Source organism: Galeopterus variegatus, unplaced genomic scaffold (genome assembly GCF_000696425.1).
Source record: "Galeopterus variegatus unplaced genomic scaffold, G_variegatus-3.0.2 Scaffold112, whole genome shotgun sequence".
NCBI classification, from domain to species: Eukaryota; Metazoa; Chordata; class Mammalia; order Dermoptera; family Cynocephalidae; genus Galeopterus; species Galeopterus variegatus.
The window spans coordinates 1,030,719-1,042,989 of NW_007726223.1; the positions used below are offsets into that span (position 1 = coordinate 1,030,719).

At 34.3% G+C, this 12,271-nt stretch overlaps 1 protein-coding gene across 1 annotated transcript in view; it reads left to right on the forward strand.

Moving 5' to 3' along the window:
- Positions 1-4,626, forward strand: part of SEMA3D (sema domain, immunoglobulin domain (Ig), short basic domain, secreted, (semaphorin) 3D) — a 193,396-nt gene extending 188,770 nt beyond the window's left edge. Inside the window, exon 19 of the mRNA XM_008586731.1 lies at positions 332-4,626. Coding sequence (XP_008584953.1) covers positions 332-757 — 426 coding nt within the window. The 3' untranslated portion in view covers positions 758-4,626. The remainder of the gene's footprint in view (positions 1-331) is intronic.
- Positions 4,627-12,271: the final 7,645 nt, after the last annotated feature.

Here is a 12,271-nt window from a genome sequence, read left to right on the forward strand (position 1 = left end):
GGTCCGTTGATAGTTTCCAGTTTTACGTCATTACTTTTTCACAGCTTTTCATTCCTATCTGTATACTGGGAGAAAAATTAACTGTCTTCCAAAGGTTCAGTTATACTTAATGAGATACAAATGTGAAAAATTCAGAATATGGTTTGGGAGCTGTTACTTTAGTTGAATTTTTTTACCCTCTCCGACTGTGGCTGACAATATTTTGCTTGATGATGGAGAAACAGATAATATATCTTTTAGATTTATCTAAGCAAAACTATGTAGCCTGTTTTCATTTGCTCATAGGCCTCTCTGTTTTTAATTTATTACCTATATTTTTCCAATTCTACAGTTGAAACCCGATGAAAGGATCATTAAAACGGAATATGGGCTACTGATTCGAAGTCTGCAGAGGAAGGACTCTGGGATGTATTACTGCAAAGCCCAGGAGCACACTTTCATCCACACCATTGTAAAGCTGACTTTGAATGTCATTGAGAATGAGCAGATGGAAAATACCCAGAGGGCAGAGAATGAGGAGGGGCAGGTTAAGGATCTATTGGCTGAGTCACGGTTGAGATACAAAGACTACATCCAAATCCTTAGCAGCCCAAACTTCAGCCTCGACCAGTACTGCGAACAGATGTGGCACAGGGAGAAGCGGAGACAGCGAAACAAGGGCAGCCCAAAGTGGAAGCACATGCAGGAAATGAAGAAGAAACGGAATCGAAGACATCACAGAGACCTGGATGAGCTTCCTAGAGCTATGGCCACGTAGTTTTCTATTTAATTTAAAGAAAAGAATTCTTTATCTGCAAAAATACTGTCTTCTGTTTTGAACATCCCTTATTCTAACTCATAAATGCTTTCCATAGAGTTTTGCTAAGGTACAATAGTCTGAATAGGACTACATATGGTGAATATGGGATGGTAAGGGCAAATAATTCATCTACACCAGTTTTCCAGGAATGAAACTTGTACCTGCAAAATATCAGAATTATCCTCAAAATAGGGGCTTCACACTTGTAAATGCTTTATTTTTTGAGTTTTAGAGTTTATTATGTCACGCGAGTAATTGAGCTAGGCAAATATCAAATTAGATATTGTATTAAGATGCTTTACTCCTTTTTAGGTCCATTAAGCATGGAGTTTATCGTGCAGTTGTGCCATGTTCTCATGAACAGATATATCATTCCACTCTAGAACTGGCTACGTTGTGGTAGGAATTGGAAGGAAGACACAAATTAAGACAACTCACATTATCCACAGGAACTATCCTAGTGAGTATGGTGTAGAAATTTGGAAAAGTGCGTTATTTCTTTCAGGCCATAGCGGTTGCATTTAACATACTGCAACATTGATTTACTGAAGGGCATTAATGTTTCTCCCAGGATTCCTTATGACTTGTCAGGAGTAACAGGTTCCCAGAGAGAAGTTGGCGCTCAGTTATGTGTTTCTAGAATAGATGCTAAGCTCTACAGGGACAGAATGCTTAATAAATATTTTACTAAAATATGGAGAATATTTTAATAAAATAAGGGAAACATCATGATGTATACTGCATCCTAAAAGGAAGGTATGCAGATAGGAGACAGAGGAAAGACAGCCATAAATTCTGCCTTTGGGGAAAACTCATATCCCCATGAAAAGGAAGAACAATCACAAATAAAATGGGCAAAATGTAATGGAGCCCTTTTCACTAGATTATAAGTAACTGCCAATTTATAGTCCAAACTGCTAGTAAAAGTCGGAGGAAAACTAAGATTTCTAAATTATCATGGGAAGGATGAACATGCTTTATTTATAACCGGTGGTATTTCAGTATGTGTTCCCTCTCTTTTTTCTAAATATTTATCATACTCTATATTATTTTCATTTACTGCCTTTATTCCTTCCTGCATATTGGATTATTGGATTATATTTGAGTGAATGGGAAAAACAATATATAATACAGAGGAGATAGAATTAAGTAGATGACAGTGGTAGGGATTGGGTATATATATTTGTTGAATATATATTTGTTGAATAACAGAATAAGTGCAAAATTTTAACAACGGGAAGGGTTAAATGAACTCTTTGACATCTTTTCTTCAAACAACCTTTTTGCATTTCAGAGGTGATGTGTTGTAAAAGTAGCGTAGTTTTATTAACTTAAAAATAAATAAGCCTACCACGCGTAAAGAAAATAAACTCACAACATTAACATAAGCATCATTCATATCTTGTTAACACTATCAAATGTTTCCAATTTGACTTTTCCTCTAAGTATGTATGTTGTGTTTCCTGTCTGCTTAAGCAGGACTCACCTTTCCTTCTTCTAACACAAAACCCTTAGCCTTCTTCTGTTTTGCCTTTTCACGCCATTTATAGTGTGAAATGAAAAATTAGTCACTTCTTCACATGGAAGGCAGCTTTTCAGAAAACTAAATAACAGACGTTGCTCATTTCTCATGCATTCTACGTATCTTGAAAGAAAAGTCTGTGAGAAAGCCATGTGATTACAGGGCAACTTATTACAGAGTCTGTGACTGGCTCTATGTTCAAAACATTATTTTACTTTCATTTTATTTGCATTGCTTATCTATCCCAAAGTAGTCACACTGACATATGAAGTTACATACCCCCATTTAATCTTATACTCAAAATGTTTGTAGATTTATCATTATAAGGAAAAGTTAAGCAATAATTTTAATAAAAGTAAATCAGAATTAATCACTCTTTTAGAAAGTTATGTGAAAGAATAGTTGTGGCAGGATCAGACTACTAATTGAATGTCATAACAATACTATTTGTAACTATTGATTTGCTGGGATAAAAATGTTTCAGGAACTCATAGCAGCTCAAGGCAAAAAAGTGGGACCATGCTTTATTTTTTATAAATTTCCAAATATTTGTGTATCAGACAGTAAGATCAAATTATGAATGGCTTTGAAAAAAATTACATGAAGCTCAGACGTTAGGATTGACTTGTTAAAATAAATTTTGTTTTCATCTAAATATGAATGTTCAAATCATTTTTTAGTTACTTTGTTCTAATCTTAATTATTCACACAAAATTTCGGTAACCTATTTTATGCCTTATATCTAATATTCTGCCCGCTTTAGATACAAAACTATTAATTTATGATAATTACTTAAGATACATTGGAAATATTATTAGCAAAATAAAATTTCATATAATAAAAAAGCAACATATGGGAACAAAAATTTTCTGTGTATTTTTAAAGAAAGAGGATATTGGAACTATGTTTTATTTTTTAATCTTTTGTTTAGAACACTTAGAGGAACAGTATGAATATATTAAATTCACAAACACAATATATAATTCCTCACCACTAAAGATTTTTCCAAATTTGCTTTGAAATAATGAAAAATATTGTAGTTAATAGTTTCAAATATGCTAAGAAATCAACTTTCTATTGAGAGGGGCTTAAAGTGTCTGTTTCTTCTTGGTTTCCTATTTTTCTCCCTTGTCTTCAATACATATATCCCACTTCTTTGTGTGTGCTCACCTGCATTTCATTCCAGCTATTTATGCTGCTAAGTGGAATCCTGCCTGTCTGTATTCATTTACATTTAATTTATTAGAAATTTTAAGAGTTTGTTTAGAAATGGATAGTCTAAGTAATTAATTTATGTAGAACCTTTTTTCCCAAAGAGTTCAAAACACTACATTCATATTACTGAATAAACATTTCTTAAAACCAACCAAATTACTTTAAAAATGGAAAGATAGTTATAGAGAAATTTAGTAATTTGCAAAAGCCATAACAGCAGTAGAAGAAATTCAAAATCTCATCATACTGTTGGCTAAAGTAATGCTGTGTACACTATGCTGGCTACAAAATAGTCTTACTCTTGAATTTTGCCTTTGATCTATATTTTGGTTCTTCATATGCTATTACATTTTGTTCCTGATGAATTGTGTAGACTCAGCTAAAAGATAAGTTAAAAAAAGTCAGTGCCTGTTGTTCAATATTATCAAAATTGTATTTCCGAGGACAAGTTGATCCTATTCAGATGTCTACAAAATAATAAAGAGCACTCATTAAACACTGATTTTCTTAAACTTAAATACAAGATATATTTCTTTTCTATATATATATAATATAAATACAAATGGAAATCAAAATTGAACTATCCTGCCTTTAGAATGTCACATTTGTCTTACACAACATGTTGGAATTGATTAGCCTTACTGAGAATGGACAGTTTAGGAATAGATGTTTTTATAGAAAGATATATTCCTCTCAGTAAATGACCATAAATTTACATAATTCAACTTACATCTCAGGTTAAAAAAATAAAATCTAAGATTCCCATATTCTACACATTGCAAGTGCAAAGACAGGAGCATGCATGTGACTTTTACCTCTCATTTAAATATTTTGTAGTATAAAGTATTTATGGAAAGTTTGAGATAGATTATTTTTTGAGAAAGGGCAAAAAAATCTGTCAGAAGCCATAGTTAATCATGTAATTTAATTCTGGTATTGTGAGTGGTTAGCAATCAATTTTGCATTTACAGTTTTACTATTTTGAGAGAAATGTAGTCTTGCAGTATAAAATAGTAGAGAATTGTTAAATGTATATTTTGGTTTTATTATAATAAAACACAAACATTAGTGTTCTATGCTTATAAACAGTGTTGCTTTGTGTGCAAATTTTGTTTTTAAACCCCAAATATATTAAACAAATTTTATATACAGAATTTAAATAAAATATCAAAGAAAACATTTCCTGAAAATTTTCAGTAGATATTTTTTATACTGTGTAGTAGATTGAATTATATCCTCCCAAAACTCACTGAAGCTTGAATTGTGTCCCCCAAGTTTTATGTATTAGAAGCTTGGTTCCCACTGTGACTGTTAAGAGGGTGGGAAATCCTATTATGGTAATTGAATGGTGAAGCCTTGAAGAGGTGATTGGATTGTAGAACCATGCCATAATGAATGGATTAAAAATGGTGGTCATGGGCAGGTTCTAAGGGCTTTAAAAGACGAGAGGGGAGAGTCTGTCTCTCTTTGTTCTCTCTGCTTCCACCATCTTGCAATGTGTGATCCCTGGGTCACTGTCACCACCACATGATGGACTTTGGACTTCCCAGCCTTAGAAACTGTAAGCAATAAATTTCATTTTTCTTTATAAATGACCCAGTTCCAAGTATTTTGTAATAAGCAACACAAATGGACTAATACAGAAAATTGGTACCAGGGAAGTGGGTGTTCCTTATAACCAATACTTGAAAAGTGGAAGCGGCTTTGGAACTGGGTGTTGAGGAGAGGCTGGAAGAATTTAGAGGAACAGGCTGGAAAAAACCTAGATGCTGGTGCAAGTTTAGAAGACAAGAAAACCAGGGAAAGTTTGGAATGTTTTAGAGACTGGTTAGATGGTGGTGACCAGAATGTTTATAGAAATATGGATTGTAAAGACCATTCTAAGGAGGTCTCAGGTAGAAATAAGGAGTTTATTAGAAACTGGGGAAAAGATCAACCTTGCTATGAACTGACAAGGAACTTGGCTGCATTGTGTCCATGCCCTAGGAATTTGTGGAAAATGGAACTGAAGAGTTGTGAACCAAAGTATTTGGCAGAAGAAGTTTCTAAGCAGCAAAGCATTAAGGAAGTTGCATGGCTACATGTAATAGCCTACACTGAGTTATGGCAGCTAAGGCACAACGTAAAGCCAGAGTTAAAAAGGGAAGGAAAATGTAAAGATTTGGAAAATTTGCAGCCTGGCATTTGGCAGAGAAGTAGAGAGCATTTTCAGAAGAAAAATACAGTGGTGCTAAGAAGATTAGTACAAAAGAAAGGGATTATCGAGAGAAGGGGAAAAGGCCCTGAAGGCAGTGTAGAACCCTCTGGGGCCAACCCTCCCATTTCAGGCCCAAAGGCTTAGAGAGACAGAATAGTCTTGGGGAACAGACCTGAAGTGCCCTCCACGGGCTCCAGGACCACCTCATGATGCTTCTTCTTGCACCTCTGCTGCTCTAGCTATGGCTACATCAGCCCTAGGCATGGCTGGACCCACAGCTTTGAGAGATACAAGCCAGAAGCCTTGGCTGTGTCCACATGGTGTTAGGTCTGCAGAGTTACAGAATGCCAGAGCTGTGAAGGCTTAGAAGCCTCCACCCCAATTTCAAAGAAAAATCTGGGGCCCAGTAAGAGATCTGTCACAATGGCAGAGTCACTGCATAGAGTCTTGGTTACAGAAATGCCAAGTGGAAAGGTGAGGTCAGAGTTGCAGCTGAGAAACCCCATCAGTGCCATGCCTAATGCAGCCATGAGAGTGGAACTGCCATGGAGGCCCCTGACATGTGGAGCTACCAGAGTGGAATACTAGCCTGAGAGAGCTAAAGCATTAACTGAGACCAGGAAAGCAGAAGAAGAGCTGCCCGAGGACTTGGGTACCCAACCCCCATACCAGCCCACATACCAGCCCACAGAAGACTTCAAACATGGAGTCAATGTACGTGATTCTTCAGCTACAAGATTTGATGCCTGCCCTGAAGGGTTTCGGACTTATTTGGGAACTGTTACCCCTTTCTATGCTTATCTCTTCCTTTTGGAATGGGAATTTGTACCTTGTGTTTGTCCCACCATTGTGTCTTGGAAGTAGATACCTTGTTTTGATTTCAAAGGTGGGACATTGAACTTTGAACTTTTGAGTTGAAACAAGTTAAGACTTTGGTGATGAAATGAATGTATTTGCATACGAAGAGGAGAAGAGTTTTGGGGGGCTGGGGGTGGAATGTAATGGATTGACTTATGTCCCCCAAACCTCAATGAAGCTTGAATTGTATCCCCAAGTTTTATGTATTAGAAACTTAGCCCCCACTGTGACTGTTAAGAGGCGGGGAAGTCCTATTATGGTAATTGAAAGGTGGAGCCTTGAAGAGGTGATTAGATTGTAGGACCATGCAGTAGTGAATGGATTAAAAATGGTAGGCAGTGGCGTGGTTCTGAGGACTTTAAAAGAAAAGAGAGGAGACTGTCTCTCTCTGCTCTTTCTCTGTTCTCTCTCTGCTTCCACCATCTTGCAATGTGAGACCTCTGGAGGCAAGGAAGTTCAAGATCAAGGTACAGGCAAATACTGTGTCTGGTGAGGCAAACATTCTGGTTCATAGATGGTGCCTTCTCATTGTGTCCTCACATGGTGGGAAGGGTGAACAAGCTTCCTTTGGTCTATTTTATAAGGACACTAAACCCATTCATCAGGGCTGTACCTCCATGATCTAATTGCTTCCCCAAAGACCCCATTTTCTATTACCATCCCCTTGGAGGTTAGGATTTCAACATATGAATTTGGGAGGGGCGTGGGGTCAAACATTCAGAACACAGCAGCACTTATAGTTCCTAGATCATGTCCAAGATGTTACTGTAAATAAAAGACAAGATTAATAATTGAGAAAATTCCAGGTATGTTTATTTGAAAGTAGGAAGACACGGGAGTAATTCTCAAGACAGACTAAACAAGAGCATAACATTTAAATTGAGTATTGAAAGCATTTGTAAACACACAACTTGCTATCTGCATTAACGTGGCTTTATTAGTCAAGAAAACTCTTGCCCAGAAAGATGGAGTTGCAAATACCTTTATTGTTTGTTTCAGAAGCTCATATACTATTTCTTTTTGTTTACATTGGTATAAACACACATCTTGGAGAGTGATTTGGCAATATCCAATTAAGTTAAAAATGCAAATATCCCATGAACCAGCTTTTCACAATTGCTGTACACCCTGGAGAAACTTTTCCACATTTGCAATAGCAGACATTTTAAAAATATGTGTATTGCATATATGTATTAATCATTCCAGAAAAAATAAAACAACCTATATATTTAAGAAAAGGAGAATAGATAAATTGAAGAATAGTCACTAAATAGATACAGAAGTTTAAATAAAAAAAGGGGGACTGAATGTATCAACACAGAAAAATCTCAGAAACACAATGTTAAAGGGGAAAAAAATCAAGGACTGTGAGAATGCAAACAGAATGATACGGAGTATATCAAGTTTAAAGAAGCAAATGATACTGTTTATAGATACATACATTCATATGTAAGTAGTAAACATACAAAAAATTTTCTAGAAAAGTTAAGCACTAAATTCAAAATAGATTTTTCTTTAAGAAACAGGGAAAGGATGAGGCATAGGGAGCTACAGGTGTTACAATAATTTATTTCTTTTTAAAAACATATATAAGCCAAATAGAGTAAAATTTAACAAAGTTGGGTATTAGATTACAATTTTAATATATTACTCTCGACATAATTCTGTATACTTGAAAAAGTTCATAATAAAAAATGAACTATGAATCTATGCCTCAAAAAGAGAACAAATTCCTGAGTAGTAAATTCTAAAGAGAAAGGGAGAGAAAGAAAGAGAGGAAAAGAGAGAAAAATAACATATAGAACAATTTAATATTCAGCCGTTATGTAGTAGATGCAGTCTTCCAGTTCCAGTGCTCTTTCAGTGTGGACTTTCTTGGACATACTTATTGTTTTAAAAACGTTGTCAGTTAAGATCTTGTTTGGCCTCAGAGATCCAGGAAAAATGTCTAGTCTTCAAAGCAACAATTTATTGTTATAGAAATACCTAAGGCATCTAGAATATCCAACTACATGCCTAATATGACCAAAGACTCCAAACAGTTGAGCTGGCCTTTCTTGGATTGAATACTGTTCAAGGTTGATGTTTAAAATATGGAGTTTCTTCTTTTTGGCTTACATATCAAATTTATAAACCAACTCTTGCTCTTCATGCAACCTGGAGAGTGAAGATAAATATTTATATCTTGCTAAATATCTCAAATGGTTTCACAAATCATCATTTTCTTAAGGAAAGATTTTATATCAACGTATTTCCCACTTTTAATTCTACAGGCAGCAAAGACGAAGGGCAGAGGGGAGATAGTGAGAAGCTATTTAATGGACACAGACGTACAATGAAATAGGAAAAATAAGCCCTATTGGTGCACAGTCGACCCAGAAATCTACAATCAATAATGATTTATTGCATGCAACCAAATGACTAAAAGAGAGGAGGTTGAATGTGCACATCACAAATAAATGATTTCATTTTGCAATGATAAATAGACTAATTACCCTAAATAGATCAGCATACAATGTATTTAACTCCGCACCCCTAAATCTGTACAATCAATGTTTCAATTAAAAAAAAAATAATTCACTATGAATATGTTGTTTATAGATAGAATATTTTGTTTATAGTTTGTGTAGAGATAGGTGAAAATTTAGCCCAACATTTTTGCCCTTTGCAATTTCTCTATTTTATTGGGTCCTGCTAGTGAGGGGCTAGTGTATTTAAATATGTATTTTAGGAGTATAAGGCAGCATATCCAGAGAGTATTACTTTAAAGTACATAAACCTGGATAAGGAGAAAATGTAACCAATTTACCAGATAGGAAGTTATCATTTGGGATCAGGAAAAGGGTTGTTTAATGGACCATATTCCTCTGAGCTTTTAATACATTGAAACAAATTACTATTGGGAAATTACCTCTAATTATTGCATTGTGTTGTAATTGTAGCTCTTTCTTACAGGTCATTTTTATTATTGAAAAACAAATAAAAATTTTTACTTTCCTGTGGTAATTTGTGTTGTAGTTAGTCTTTATAGACGTTTGGAAGTATTTTTTTTTGTTTGTTTCCATGGTTGCAGGCAAAGTTAAGAGTGAGAATTATCACACTTTATTCATGTGTAGAAATTACAGAAAACTGAACAGAAAGCAAGGATGTAATTATTAGGAACTTTATGATTCAGACTATTTATCAGTAAATTTCTGTTGCTTATAACAAAATACCTGGAACTGGGTAATTTTTAAAGAAACAAGATTTATTGCTTACAGTTTTAGAGGCTGCGAAGTCACAGTCCAGGGAATACATCTGGTGAGGTCCTTGTCATGGTGGTGACTATGATGACTCAGGGTATCATATGACGAATATGGCAGGGCAGAGAGAAGGAGATTAATCTCCTCATTCACTCTCTTTTTAAAGCCAACAGAACGATTCCCATTATTCCAATAATGGATCAATCCATTCACAAGGGTACAGTCCTCACAATCCAATCACCTTTAAATTGTCATAATAATATTTCCCATCCTCTTAACACTGTCACAATGGGGGTTAAGTTTTGGGGACACAATTCAATCTATAATAGACTTTAGAGATTTTATCATGTAGGCAGGAAGACATATTTTGGTATTTTTAAGCAGAGAAATAGAATAATGAAATTTCATCACTTTTGCACATGAGAAATAAACATGAAATAAAAAATGACTTTAATATCAATGTTGTGCAAATGGGTGGAAAATAGTGCTATTTACAAACAATAGGAAATGCAGTGGGGGAAACAGGTTAGGCTTGGAAGATCATGGTTTTAGCACTGAACTCTGTAAATATGAGAGGATTTGAGGAGTGTCTGGTAGGCACTTTGCATGATGGGTTTGGTGCTCAAGAAAAATGAAGTTGGGATTATTCTGTGGTCACTGCCAAAGAGGTAATAGAAACAATGTACTAGAGAATAGGCTGAGCATAAATGGAAAGGGGGGGGGGGGTCAACTTAGAGCCTAAATTAGTATGTATCTTGATGTAAGTCACCATTAATATCTCTGTGTCCCAATGAGATGTCACTAAGGTATCAAAGAGCTTAAAACATATGAATTTTCTTTATTTCTCCCACCAGAAACTAAATTTCTTTGGGATTAAATCTCTACTTTTAATATCTACTGCAATTTCTATAAACTGGAAGAGAGTTAAACTTGTGCTGCATAACAACAAGAGTTTTCTCCAAAACTACTGTGATTCCTTATTTAAGAAACTAGCAGGAAAAAATTCCACCAAATGGATACATTTTCTAAAATTCCTTCTCTATGTGTTTCTTTTTAAATCAAATTGGTAAATTGATGAAGGTCTATTTTCATTTTGAATGTTCATCTGTTTTAGCAAAAACAATTACAAACTGGTATTGTTTTTTCTTTTTTTCTTTTTTTTTTTTTTTTCTCCTTCAATTCAGGTAGACTCAGGGTCAAACTGATAGAAGGGTCATATAATTTGTAATGGATGGTTTCTTTAAGCACAGAGAATATGAAGAGGTCTTTGAAGAAAAATTTAAAGATTTAAATTCATGGCACAGAAAAATATAGATAGATTTCTTTGACAGAGAGTCTTTGGTTAAAAATACTTTAAATTATTTTATTTTGCCACAGTATTTCCCTGTTTAATTAACATTAAAGGGGCACATAGTTCTTCAATGGAATCTTCTCAGAGGGATATTCTGCTAGATCTTTGAAGTCCAGTGCTTAATGAGAGCAAACAAAAATTGTAGCAGTTTCTTTATCCATTTTTCACCCTGTGTATATTGTCTCAAAAATAAAGTTGAATTAGTCACATTGGTTACATTTACACATTTTATCTTTTAAATAACAAAAGGATGAATTTAATTTCTGTTGCTGACTTAGACAGAACTATTAAGATGCATTATTTAAGATGCATTATGTATTTTAACAAGTGAAATACTGATGTAGAAGAGTTTTAATTTTAATTTGAAACCAGGATGATGTATGTAATTTGATAAACATAAATCAACTCTTCAAGTCCTGCTCCTAAAAACTGAAATTATTAAACTGAAATTAGTAAAACTTGAAATTATTTGCTTTCTTTGCAAATTATTTTTTTTTGAAACTATAAACAAAAATCATCTCTTTTGAATATCTGTTTGAAAACAAGGTTCTATTTTATTCATCCCAATCAACCCTAAAAAAGCTTTAGGAGATGATGTCAATATAATGGTGTGAGGGGTTAATAGAGACCAAAGGGAAATAAAAGTGCTCAATTCTTATTTTACTGGTAGGGAAATATAGATATCAATAAGTATAAGAGTTCAGTAACAGTGAAAACATAGAAGTATATGTCTTAGGGACAGCCCCTATAGAAATAAAAAAATATATACTTAAACCAACAGAAGAAATTTATTTCTATCCAGGGGAAGCAGGAGAATAAAAGGAAACAATGAGAGAGTATTAGATGTATCAAATATGAAATAGGATGACAGCAATATGACCTACTATGATATTTACAACAAATGAAGAGGACTAAGCCCATCAATTAAAAGACAAAGTCTTCAGACTGTATTTTAAAAATTTCAGCAATAAATCATTCACAAGAAAAAAACACAAAACAAAAAGATACAGAAATATTGAAAACAAATGTGTGTAAAAAAATATTGAGTGAAACTTAACCAAAAGAAAGTTAATATCTGTCAGAATAT